General features: G+C 34.7%; 1 protein-coding gene across 2 annotated transcripts; it reads left to right on the plus strand.

Annotated features, from left to right (window-relative positions):
* The first annotated feature begins 5144 nt into the window (after positions 1 to 5144).
* Positions 5145 to 12209, plus strand: LOC128558972 (uncharacterized). Of its 2 annotated transcripts, none has more exons than XM_053549524.1 (4): positions 5145 to 5359; positions 7964 to 8157; positions 8771 to 8848; positions 10249 to 12209. In XM_053549524.1, exons 2-4 carry the CDS (start codon positions 8007 to 8009, stop codon positions 12192 to 12194), a joined length of 2175 nt encoding a protein of 724 aa, XP_053405499.1. In that variant the 5' UTR covers positions 5145 to 5359; positions 7964 to 8006; the 3' UTR covers positions 12195 to 12209. The 2 variants fall into 2 exon arrangements, with proteins under 2 accessions (XP_053405499.1, XP_053405498.1); XM_053549523.1 differs by lacking the exon at positions 5145 to 5359 and adding an exon at positions 5388 to 5539.
* The last annotated feature ends 1678 nt before the right edge of the window (positions 12210 to 13887 follow it).

The raw sequence follows: 13887 nt of genomic DNA on the forward strand, positions 1-13887 counted from the left end.
GTTCAGTTGCAAAACACCATAGGGCTATGTGCTGTGACAAATGTGATATATGGTCACACATGAAATGTGCGGGCATCTCACCAACTGAGTACATCAGACTTGGTAACTCAGACAAACCCTGGTTCTGCGATGGATCCATAAACCCTACAGAAGGCTCTGTCACTAAATCAAATCAGGATGTTTCTATTAGTGATCATAATCATTGTCTCAACAGTAGTTCAAGTTGTTACCAGCAATCGGTGTGCTTCATGAATATTGAAGATAGTAGTATAAACGTTTAAATCTCAGATGATGTCTCTATCTCACCATCACCTTTTGTGGAACTCCTAGAAATACGACAAAAACATCCTAAAAAACTATTAGTTGCACATTTGAACATAAACAGCTTGAAATCCAAATATATGGAAATTAATGAATTATTACCTGATAAAATTATAGACATTCTGTTCCTTTCCGAAACTAAAATAGATGCATCATACCTTGATTCTGCTTTTAAAATTTCAGGATATAAACTTGACAGAAGGTAAAAGGATATTCATGGTAGAGGACTAGCCTCCTTTGTAAGATCAGACATTTCATCAAGAAGAAGAAAAGATCTTGGATGTAAAAACATTGAAAACCTAGTTTATGAGGTAACCCTTAACAAAAGTAAATGGTGTTTTATGTGTGCCTAGAGGCTACCTAGTTTAAATGGTGATTGTTTTATTGAAAATCTCTACAACTATGCAGTAATAGGTGATCTAAAATTTGACTTGCTGTCTGATAGAAAAGGAAAGCCTCTCCTAGATTTTTGTGAACGTTTTAGTCTGACTAATATTATTAAGGAAGCCACCTGCTATATGAAAAATTGTAAGTCATCTCTTTTGGATGTATTTTTAACAAATTCTAAAACATTTTGTGTTATGACTGTCATCATACGATAAGTACAGTTGTAAATAACATGACACCAACCATTGAAAAACAAAAATGTGCTTTTAGAAGTTTTAAATTTTTTAACCCTATAGGATTTAACTCTGATTTAGGAAACGTAAATGTACATGAAAACTTGTCTCCCAATAGCAGTGATATTAATGATATCTATAACTCTCTTGAATCAGAAGTTGGTAGGATCATAGATGAGCATATTCCAGTTAAATATACATACAGAAAGAAGGACCAATTGCCATATATGAATGAGGTATTAAGGAAAGCAATCAATAATAAGAAAATGTCATATCATAAATATCTAAAATTAGTGAGTAAAATATAAAAGCTCTAAAAATTGGGAAGATTATAGACAAAAAAAAAAAGAAATCTTGTAAATAAACTTGAGAAGAAGTCTTTAAATAACTACATTATGGAAAGGTGCTTAGGTGGTTACAAATCAACTGATTTTTGGCAAACTATAAAACCATAGATGTCTATAAAAAAGCATGTAGTAATAAGAATAAGATAATTTTAAATGAAAACAATAACATTATTTCAAAACATTATGAAGTAGCAGAATTTTTCAATGATTTTTGTGTGAATGTGGCAAAAGATATAGGCAAGGACTACATCTTTGATAAAAGTAATTACCCTAGCTTGAATGAAATTTCTAAAAAAGAATTCAAACAAAAAATTTTGACTTCTCATATACTGATCAAAATACTGTATCCAAAATAATTGATAAATTTAATATTAAAAAGGCAACTGGTGTAGACAAAAAATTTGTTAAGATATTAGAATTAGGCAAACCAGCTCTTGTACCTCACTTTACACATCTTTTGAATAATACAATAAACTCGGGCATTTTTCCTGACAGATTGAAACAAGCTCAGGACCTGGTTAGGCCAGTTTTCAAAAGAATGATCCATTACTAAAGTCTAACAATAGACCAGTTAGCATTTAGCCTGTGCCCTCAAACTTTTTTGAAAAAAGTTCTATCAGTACAACTTAGCAATTATTTTGACTCTATCTTTGACAAATTTCTATTTGCTTTCAGAAAAGGTTATGGTTGCCAAACGACTGTATTGAAACTTCTTGAGGATTGGGAAATGGCTCTTGACTCAAATGAATATGTTGCTGCCATACTGATGGACCTGTCAAAAGCATTCGACTGTCTGCCCCTTAACATTATCCTCAGTAAACTTAAAATATATGGTCTAACTGACAAGTCTATAAATCAAATGTCTAGTTACCTTTCAGATAGGAAACAACAGATTAAAATTGGTAACATTGTAAGTACTTGGGCTGAAATAGATAATGGAGTGCCTCAAGGGTCCATTCTTGGGCCTTTAATTTTTAATGTGTTTATAAATGATATTTTCTACTTTATAAAAATAGTACCTTATATAATTATGCTGAGGACAACACTCTCTCATTCCACACACCAAACTATGATGAGCTCCTCACAACTTTACAAACAGAAAGTGATACTTAATTGACTGGTCTAGATTTAACTATATGCAAGCTAACCCGGATAAATTCCAGGCAATTGCTGTAGGTAAAAAAAAAAACACATAATAAAGCTTCTGTTTTTAAAATTGGCAGTCTCGCCATTGAATGCGGAGATATTGTGAAATTACTGGGTGTTGACATTGACTTTAGTTTAAGATATGACTCTCATATAAATAATTTCTGTAATAAGGCTGCTCAACAAATAAATATTTTAGAACGTATTGGTAAAAATTTAAGTCAGCTTAACAGATTAACAATATTCCATATCTTTATGCTCTCAAAATTTAATTTTTGTCCGTTGTCTTGGCATTTATGTTCAGTCAGTAATGCTAAAAAAATTGAAAATATCCAAGAACGTGCTCTAAGATTGTTTACGATGATTATGATAGCTCGTATGAAAACCTACTACTTAAGGCCAAGTTACCATCATTACACTTAAGAAGGACTAGAACAATAGCTATAGAAACTTTTAAAATTTTATATAAAATGGCCCCTACAGTTCTGTCAGATTTAGGAGTGAAAAAAGATTCAAAGTATAACTTCAGGTATTTCAATATTCTACAGGTCCCTCAAGTTAAGACAACCACATATGGTAAGAACTTGTTCCGTTATGCACGTTATGCAGCACCAGTTCTGTGGAACTCGCTACCAGAAAGCTTCAGGCAGCTAACATTTTTAATCAGTCCAAAAACCAACTTGGTTCTGGGACGGCAACAGTTGTAAATGTGTTGCATGTAAATAATGCCTGGAGCTTTCTGCTGGTGGGTCCCGCAGACCGGCTTTTCCTAGTTTGCTTCCTGAGTTGCTTTGATTTGCATGTTTTGATGTTTTTCCTTACGTTTTTGCCTATTATTATGTCTTGATCGAGTTTAATTGCAATGCTTATTGTAGTTTATTAATATGCTATGGCCTCTGCTTACCTCGTTGGCTGATTGCTTAGTATGTGATATCTGTTTGCTTGTATGCTTCTGTGCTTATCATTGTATTACACATTGTCTGTATATGCGACATGCTTGCTTTTATGTTGTTTGTCATTTGCTACTGTGAGGAAGTTGCTGATCAGTTCTTTCCAAATCTGATTGGGGAGGGGGGGGGGGGGGGGGTATACAGTTTTTATCACCATTTCTTAAGCATACACTTTTGTGTTTTTTTTTGTATTGCAGATCTTATCTCCCTCTCTTATGGCAGTTTTTAGACAGAAGTGTCTAGATCAGCAGCTTCAACACAGATTTTAACACTTGAAGTTTTATACATGCTCAACTAGTTCTATTTAAATTTGTGTGCATAATAATTTCTCTTTTGTAGCTCTTTAATACTTTGTTATTTTTTTTATTTGTTGTAAAGTTGGTTCAAAAGCTCTTCAGAGCTTATGTTTTGTAATGCTGTCTTCTTGCCGACTCAAAATTAAACTTATTGTATTGTATTGTAACTGCTTTTTCGCATAGAATTTCCACATGCGAGAAAGGGTATCAAGTCAACTCGTCCCCTCGTCAACTCGTCCCCCAGTCAACTCGTCACCGATTTGGTCATTTCGTCCCCCAAAATTGGTCATTTCGTCCCCCTCATGATAAAATTTGGTCAACTCGTCCCCATTTTGGTCAACTCGTCGCCCTTTTGGTCAATTCGTCCCCCTTTCGGTAATTTTGTTCCCCTAAATATATGAAACATTTTTGCGTTTTCAGGATATCTTTGACTTTGAAAATTGGTATTTAAAATCATCGTGAGTAAAAATTTGAAGTTTTGAGTTATATTGAAAATGGTTAACTTTAAATAATTAGGTTGAATAAAATAATAAAAGAAATATACTTAAAATATAAAATAATTAAATGAAATGAAATAAAAAAATAAATACAATGCATTTAGTTATAAAAATGTTATATAATAAATAACTTTTTAAGAATCGGAGTAAGAAAAGAGAGAGCAATAAATCCTTATCCTGGTCATAATAAAAGAAAGTTTTAATTAGAAATACAATTAAAAAAAAAAGCATCTGATATCTCTCGCATATGTATTACTAAAGATAACCAACATGATTTATATACAATTTTTTGTCTTTAAAATAAAAAAATGCTTCAAAAGTCGGGTGTCAGGGGTTTCTAAATAAAAATAGAATGAGCCTTTATCTATATACGAAAGGTGTTAAAGGTTATTAATCACATTAAAAGTCGTTGATTGGACGATTGGAAGGTGTTAATGGTATTTAATTGCATGAGAAGTTGTTGACTGTCTGAATGAAATGTGTTAATAGTTGATTGGATCGAGGAAATTATGTATTTCTTATAAAAAGTTTAATTTTATTCAAGAGTTTGGAAATAAGCAGCATCAAATACGAACATTAAAAAAGCAATCATGTCGTAGCAGACTTACCCCCCCCCCCCCCCTCCCCGCCCCCCGGAAAATCCTCTTTGTTAAATCGATCAATTTTTATGTATATTTTAGCATTAAATATACTTATTTGATAAAAATACGACTTTATTTATCATATTTTGACTTTCTTTTTCAAAAATACGTTTAAAAAAAAGAGGGGCCGAAAAAGGGGGACGAAATGACCAATTTGAAATCGCCGAGGGGGGCGAAATGACCAAATCGGGGACGAGTTGACTGGGGGACGAGTTGACTGTAAATCCGAGAAAGAGTTCAGGCCACGGTTTTATAAAGTGTCACAGATTTTTCATTTAACATCAAAACTTTTTTGTTTATGAGTATAATTTAATCATATCTTTCGAATTGTGTTAAAAAATGCAATATATTCAGTAATTATAGATTTCGAAAGGAGTGCTTTTCGCACTTTAAATAGCCGTACCGCGCAACCTAATTGTACAGTTACTTCCGCTGGAAATCCCCAATCCAGGAAGAATGAATAATATTGCGAAGTTTAATGGAACAGCGACTGTGTATCTACCTAGAATTCCACCTGTTTCCTTCTTAGTTCTATATACTAGTATGTAATATAAACCGTCATTTTATAAAGAATATTGCGAAAATAACACTTTTAAAAAGTCTTTAAACAAGTAATAAAATTATGAAAACGAAAGTACATAGGGGACTTACCTTTAAAACCCCAAAATGGTGAAATCCAATTTAACTGGTGTTCAATAATGATGTATACAGTATGGATAAGGTAATAATCTGATTAGACTTACATTGTTTTAAATATGAAATTATTAGGTACTGTTTTTATCACTTAAGTGCTCATCCAGTCTTTGTGCCTTTGACTTTGTCTGGTCCAAGAAGTGGAATAATTTGACGTCAGATTGTTTTATATATCTTGACAAGCACACTTACCATCAAACTTTGATGGACCAAAATAATGGAGAACAAATCTAGGGCTGTCGTTCATTGGGTCATAGTCACATTGACGATACCGATATATCGGAAGACAAAATATCGACGATGCATCTATATATCGATCATTTTAGTTAGATTAAGAACCTATTTGTTCATGTTTGTGCTATATACCTTCTTGTTAATGTTGTTTTTAGTTTTATTGCCTACTTTTCATATTACTGTTTGATTGTGTAGTATTTGTGTTTATGAAATAAATAAAAAATTAATGTAAAAGAGGAGTGAACTTGAACTTTAATGTGAAAGCAAAATCAAGATGAAAGATTTTATTAATTTTTATTTATTTCATAAACATAAATACTACACAATCGAACAATAATATGAAATGTAGGCAATAAAACTAAAAATAATGTTTAACAAGAAGGTATATAGCACACACATGAACAAATAGGTTCTTAATCTACCTTAATAATTGATATATGGATGTATTGTCGATATTTGCCTTCCGATATATCGGTATCGTCGATATGCCTAAGACTCAATGAATGACAGCCCTACTGTAGATTGTAAAAAAAAATGGTGAATTTATAAATTTATTATCTTTAAAATTTACTGATTATCTGTAACATCTTGGACAGACTATTAGAGGATGAGCAAGCTCATTAGTAAGGTGCAACATTAAAACAAGTTATTCAATTATTTAGATTAAAAGTCTAGATAATTCTAACATGACTGTCTAAAGACTAATAAAATTGTTTTTAATTTGTGAGATAACATTGACATACAGATAAAATCTTCACTGTTCCATAATTGAATTGATTAAACACTTTATCTCTTAAAATCAAGTTCACCATTGGTCAGAAACATTCAAATGCCACAACTGCTGAAAATCTTGTCAAAATCAGGAAGTATTTTAATTATTTACAATGGCATAGAATTTTTTTCACAAAAATTGCTGCCATGTGATTCCACTTTCAGTATGCAGTTGTGCATGTGCAAAAGACTGACTTGTGAGGGCACCTATGGCATTCTTAAATATATGCGCATCCAAGCAGTCATCCAATATAGGAGGCCCGGATCTAGAAAATTATTGGGAGGGGGGCACTAGTTTAGAATGAAAGCGTCACCAGTGAGGCGCATAGCACCATGTGGAGTAGGTACGGGGACCCTCCGAAACTAATCTTTAAAAGTATCCTAACATTCACCTGTGTAAACATAGACCCTTAAACTTGCCACACTGTTCCTGCTTTTTTTTTTAAAACGTAGACCTTCAAACTTGCCATACTTTTCCCTTGTTTATGTAATAATATTATGTTAGGGGAGAAAGAAGAGAAATTTATGTAAAAAAGTAAATTGAGTTGTAGGGGGTAGCATTTGAATTTAGATAAAACGTAGATGTTTTTTTTTGATGATAAAGTGGAATACTGATTGTAAGGCTGTAGTGAGTATCCCAAGTACTCAAGAGTCGGATATCTACAAGTTAAACCTGAAATTCAAGTACAAATACTCGTAACCTCTGGGATCGTTAAATCTCCATATTTGTGAGCAGTAAAATCTAATAGTAGTATTAATTCATTTGCATTCAAGAAGCTTTATACACCTTGAAACAAATGTAGTTTGTGTACTGTATATATAATACCCTACCTTCTAAAATATTGTTTACAAACTAGACTTAGTGATAATATGTTTTAGAATAAAGAAATCGAAATGTGTGAAAATTGTTTTAATTTTGTTACTCAGATTTCTTCAAAGCATTCCAATTTGAAATAAGCATCTTCATCTTATTTTCAACATAATAAAATTTGTAAGCTGAAAAAATAAAGATACTGCAATTAATTATATGTCACATTGACCCTCTGCAAACAAGACTGAAATGCTCCTGCAAATTTTTTGTCTGCATAGCCGTAACTTCAAGATTAGTTTTCACTGTTGCTGATGTTTTGATGCTTAGAGTTCCTGTTCTTTTCTGCCTCTACTTTTAATTAGACTTGTGCATATGATGTCTTAGTACACATTTATATTGGCATGATCATTTCATTGTTTATTTAAGTTGATTGTGTCTGTATTATGTTTGTAATGAGATTAGGGGTTTAATCTGTGAATCCTCAGTCCTGACTCATGGACCGGATCGGATCTCTACACAACCGTAATTGTTTGACTGTTGAGAAATATGCAAACAATTTGGTTAGACTGCTGAAAAGTGCACTTGAATTATCTGTTACAATAAATCACTGTCTGACTGAAAATTGTATATTTTCAGATGTAAAGAAGTGTATGTAGGAAAAGGAAAGAAAAAGAGCAAGATGGCTGTAAGTAAAACAATGACATCCAGACAGATGTCAGGCCATTTGTCAATGGATACAGATCCATTATCCCCACAAAATGACAACAGATCTCCAATATTCAGTCTCAGCAGCAATAATATGTCCACAGATGCACTGGCTGGACCTCAAGGTAGGTTATTCTTTATCTGTATGAAAAGTGTACAATTTTTCTTCCCATCTCTTCAGTATCACGGCTTCTTAAGATTGACATTCATAAGGCGTAAAAAAATGGTTTGTTTCCGGTATCCAGACCTACCCCAAATTTTTGGCCCGACCTTAATGTTTTTATGGCCTTGGAGAATATTTTTTCCAACTTTTTAACAAAAAGTTGCAAAACTGCACTTTTTATGCTTTAAACGGTCAGTGATGTTAGAAATCAACCTACTGATGCTCTAAAGGCATACCAGTAACCCCATTATTTGTATTCATTTTTTTTTGACACAAAAATAATTTCCAGAAAGTCTCTATAAAAAAAAAATGATATAATTCAACATAATTTTGAAGAACCTAATGGCTTCATAGATCTCTACTGCAGGTAGAAAGTTCCGTCCTCTGGCTCTTAATGTAACCCTTGTATCAGTTGTTTTTTTCTAAACCCATTGAGGCTTGGAAGATGTCACTCTTTAAAAAGAATATTCTTTTGCAACATGCCTTAAAGACCCACAACAACCTAGTGAAATACAGACATTCCACAGCGATTTTGTGTGTGGCAATTATTTTGGAATTGATTGGTGTAATTTCAGATGCAAGTAGAAGATCAACACAAGAGTTGAAACAAGAAGCTAAACATGCAGAAAGCAGGCCTGAACATCTTAGTATAGGTAAGGTTGAAACTTAATGTCTTCAATTAGACCTGGACATCCGAATATAGATACATTTTGTAAGCTGGTACATTTTGTGTAATTTCCATTCCCATAGTATTTCCGGGCAGACCTGGGTATCTGAATAAAAGTAAGCTAGTTATTTAGTATTTCCAGTCAGACCTGGACATCTGAATAAATGTAAGCTAGGAATTTAGTATTTTCGGTCAGACTTGGACATCTGAATAAAGGTAAGCTAGGAATTTAGTATTTGTGGTCAGACCTGGACATCTGAATAAAGGTAAGCAAGTAATTTAGTATTTTTGGGCAGACCTGGCATCAGAATAAAGGTAAACTAGTAATTAGTTTTTCCAGGCAGACCTGGACATCTGAGTAAATGTAAGCTAGTAATTTAGTATTTCCGACCAAACCTGGACATCTGACTAAGCTAGTAATTTAGTATTTCCGGCCAAACCTGGACATCTGAATAAAGGTAAGCTAGTTATTTAGTATTTCTGGACAGACCTTGACATCAGATCTGAATAAAGGGAAGCTAGTAATTTAGTATTTTCGGGCAGACCTGGACATTTGAGTAAATGTAAGCTAGTAATTTAGTATTTCTGGACAAACCTGGACATCTGAGTAAATGTAAGCTGGTAATTTAGTATTTCCAGGCAGACCTTGACATCTGATTAGAGGTAAGCTTTTAATTTAGTATTTCCGGGCAGACCTGGACATCTGAATATAGTTAGGCTAATAGCTTATCTCCTAGCAGACCCCAATATCTGAATACAGGTGACCTAGTCAGTTAGTGTCTCTGAGGGATTTCCAACATCTGAATATTGATAAACTTGTAATTTAGTGTCTCCGAGCAAACTGGAACATCTGAATAAAAGAAAGTTGGTAATTTAGTATTTCTAAACAGACCTGAACATCAAAATATAGGCAAGCTTGTAATTAAGCATTACTGAAAAGCCCAAATTTCAAAATGTGACTATGCAAGTACTTAATTTAGTATCTCTAGACAGAATTTACAAATTTTAATTTAAGTGTACTGAATGTACTTAAGAAGTTTAAAGGTCATCTGATGTATGAAAGGTGATGTAAATGATATACAAATTATGGTGCGAATGTTGTTTTTTTAGGTAATCATAACATATTTACTGACTTTAGTAGCTTGGGTTTGCCAAAAAGGTGGCCATGTTTTCTATCTGATCTTCTTGAAACCTGGTCAGATGGCAGGTCAGTTATGAATTCTAGATAAAAGTACCAAATGAGGACATTTAGGGCCAAAAAAATCAGAGTAATTTACATGTTTAGTTGATACACAGCTTCTCTTTCTTTCTTATTTTCACATGGAATATTTATAAACAGCGCATTCAGCTTCTAAAAGTTAATTCATTCCTGTTGAATATTTGTAGAGAAGCTTCCGGCAAAATCAGTGTCTCGGTCTAGAAGTGGACAAAGAGAGGAACTTGACCAGGTTGGGTCAGAGCTACAAGCACAGATACACGACAAGTTGGAGGATATGTCAATAAACAAAGGACAGGATAGCAGCTACAGTTCGATGAGTTCAGGAGATAGTTTCAGCTGTAGTAGCATGCCGTCTGCTAACTGGGAGGATGAACTGAAGCAATACACAGATAAAATGCCACCAGATATAAGAATGGGATATATTGATGTGTTAATTCTATACTGTGAGGAGGACCGAGAGCAAGCAGAAAAGTTTCAACAACATTTGAGAGAGGAAATCGATGTTCCGAATGGCCCTGTGCAAACTTTACTATATGATGATGCTGAAATGCAGGCTATTTGTGGTTCTAAAATACAGCATTTAGCTAAAGGTGTTGAGAGAAGCACATACGTTTTTATATTCATGACTAAAAACTTTATAGACGATAAGTGGTGTGAATTTTCTAGTGAAAGTTGTTTAATGGAGGCTATCACAAACCCATTGAAGCAATGGTGTGTTGTTCCCGTTTACACTGAAAAACGTAATTCGTCCTTCAGGGTTCCTATGGGACTGAACACTTTAAAAGGGATTAACTACTATAATAATGACAGGTTTTATAAAAATGGTGTCGCAAGATTGATAGGAGATAAGACTTGTGTACGGGTTCAGGCAAATGAGGAGCATAAAATTAAACAGAAGAGATGGCTAGAAGAATACAAGAGAGAACAGATAGTTATAAGAGAAAAACAGCGTAGACTTCAAGAATATGAGAAAGCACAAACACAGCAGTTGCTAGACTGGCTCGAAGAAGAAACAAAAAGATTGATTCATGCAGGTTTGCTCCCCAATTTTCTGCCCCATTCTTTTTCTGAGAGTGACATATCAAGCCGTGATTCAACTATGTCACATTCTTCAAGTTCCAGTAGCTTGAAGCCAGTCCACTCACAAAATCCAGCAGTAACAAGATATTTCCAACAGTTAATTGCGCAGCAAAAAGTTTATAATTATAATTCAGGATATTACTCCCCGGAGCAAATCGGGATTATGGAACAAGTTTACGGCAGTACAAGTCCAGTAACGCCAGGTTATCCCAATCATGTTAGTCCACCTGTGATGAATGCGTATCTAGGTCAGAGTCCTGGTCAGTTTGGCCCAGGTCAGTATGGTCAGGGTTATTTCCCTCCTGTTCAGAATTCTGCTTCGTATCAACAACAGTATCAACATCATGTGAAGAGAAGCACGTCCCAGACCAGTGCAGACATGGGACCATCAACAGAATTCATTCTGCACACAGAGACGGGAGACATTTCAGTTACAGTGCCTTCTGTGTTGGTGGAGAGAATTAAGGATCTACCAGAAGATGCACAACAGAACGCAGTGCAAAGTTACTGCCAGCAGATGGCTATTAAACAACAACAAGAACAACAGACAGTTGCAAATCAGCAGTGGATTGCTGCTCAGAATCAGTATGCTACTAGTCAAAGGTTGTCCCCCTTGGAGATGGAGAACAGAAATCGGTCACAAGTCATCAGTCCTGGTGGTGCATATCCGCAATCTCCGTTGATTTATCAAAGAAATTCAAACACTCTTCGGGAAGCAGTTCCAAATTTTGACGCTATAGGACAATCAATGAGTTCTGGAAGCTACCGGTCAGGAAGTACTGACAATGAGACTTCAAGATCAATGCAGAGTGGTTTATCCAGCCGAATGGAATCCAACCAGCCTGGACCTAGTGTAGGTCAGCTTGGCAGTAATATGGATGGAAACAGGAGCGAGTTGCAAGGTATCTTCCTAAAAATAAAAAATATCTTTTTAGTCTCGAACTGGTTGAAAACCAGTTTTGGTGACTGTATTTTTGCACCATGTCTGTCATTCTGCAAGTCTATAACTCTGTCATCCATCAAGGGATTTTAATATTACAGGGCATAAATGTTCCCCATATTGATATGATGTGTTGCTCACAACACTCAAGCCCTTAGTTCAAGGTCAGACTTAGAGGTCAAAGATTAATCGGGCCTGTTTCATGTACTGTTAATACTAGTGATATTGATGTTACCTTACACATGTTACCCAGAAGCAGATAGGCTGTTTGTAAAACCCAGACCCTAGCAAAACGGTCAAGGTCACACTTGTGTGTAAACGATTTTAGGTCATTTTAGCTCCACTGTGAAAAGAAAAGGAAGTATATAGGTAATACCTATTTCTTTTTCAAATCATAGGGCTTTGAAATGAAGACAATTGTCCATATATTTCTCAAAAATAGATTAATTGACAATATTTTAACCAGAAGGTTAGAGTTATGAGCAATTAATATTTTCATAATTATAAAAAAAAATTTGTGATAAGGAAATGTAACTCTTCTTGAACATGGAAAGCAAAAACATAAAAGGGACATAATATATTGAATATTTTCTATTTGGGTGCATTTGATTTAACATATGATTCTGTTCCCTAAAAATATAGGACATTTGGAACAGTCTGATTACATCAAAAAGCTCTGGCAGGGACTAGAACCAAGAAATTCTCACACCTAAGGCAGACACTCTACCTTTTCCCTATAAGCCCGCCCGCTTAGCTCAGTAGGTAAGAGTGTTGGTCTACGGATCGCGGGGTCGCGAGTTCGATCCTCGGGCGGGGCACATGTTCTCCGTGACTATTTGATAAACAACATTGTGTCTGAAATCATTAGTCCTCCACCTCTGATTCATGTGGGGAAGTTGGCAGTTACTTGCGGAGAACGGGTTTGTACTGGTACATAATCTAGGAACACTGGTTAGGTTAACTGCCCGCCGTTACATGACTGAAATACTGTTGAAAAACGGTGTTAAACCCAAAACAAACAAACAAAACCTCTTCCCTATAACAGCAGTAGCTATAGCTAGGCAGTTCAAGTGCGAGGGTTTGACACTAACTGTGTCATAGGGGCCCAAGGATCCCAAATTTTGAGAATGATACCCACTTCTTAAAGCAGGAGATTCCTCATGGATACCTAATTATCTTGGCCAATAATTGATGAAAATAAAGATAAATACCTGTTTGAAAACTATTACAAGGCAAGGGTCTCAACATCATGCCAGATTTAATGTAAACTAAAACTCTCAATAAATGGTCTTAAATGCATGATGCAGTTGGTTTTATATATCACATTAGAAGGGATCCCAAAGTCTGAGGAGGACCCCCAGATTTAAAAAAGTAGAGATTCCTTTGGGCATCCTGTTCATATAAGTTAGTGTGACTGTCGAACCCTGAGTGCACCCCTATTCTCTTCCCGACAACATTATTTAATGACAATGACCTGCTCCGTGTACTTTGGATTATCAGCATATTTGCATTATTACATGACATACTGACATTTTCATGTAAGTATAATCTAATTTTGCCAACATTTTAATTGGTCAAAACTGCTCAGATTTCTCTGACATGTTTCTTAGAGTATGAACTTACTAACTGGTAGTACCAGTGAAATATAACTTACACTGTATCTTTTATATTTTGCCCTTTTAGCAGCTGCAAAGACAGCGTGCTTTGTCCAGATTTAAGCAGTCATTTTACAAGTTTCGAGAGGATTTCAATTGTTAGGAAATTACAGTTACAAACTATCTACTGT

Source organism: Mercenaria mercenaria, chromosome 8 (assembly GCF_021730395.1).
Source record: "Mercenaria mercenaria strain notata chromosome 8, MADL_Memer_1, whole genome shotgun sequence".
Lineage (NCBI taxonomy): Eukaryota > Metazoa > Mollusca > Bivalvia > Venerida > Veneridae > Mercenaria > Mercenaria mercenaria.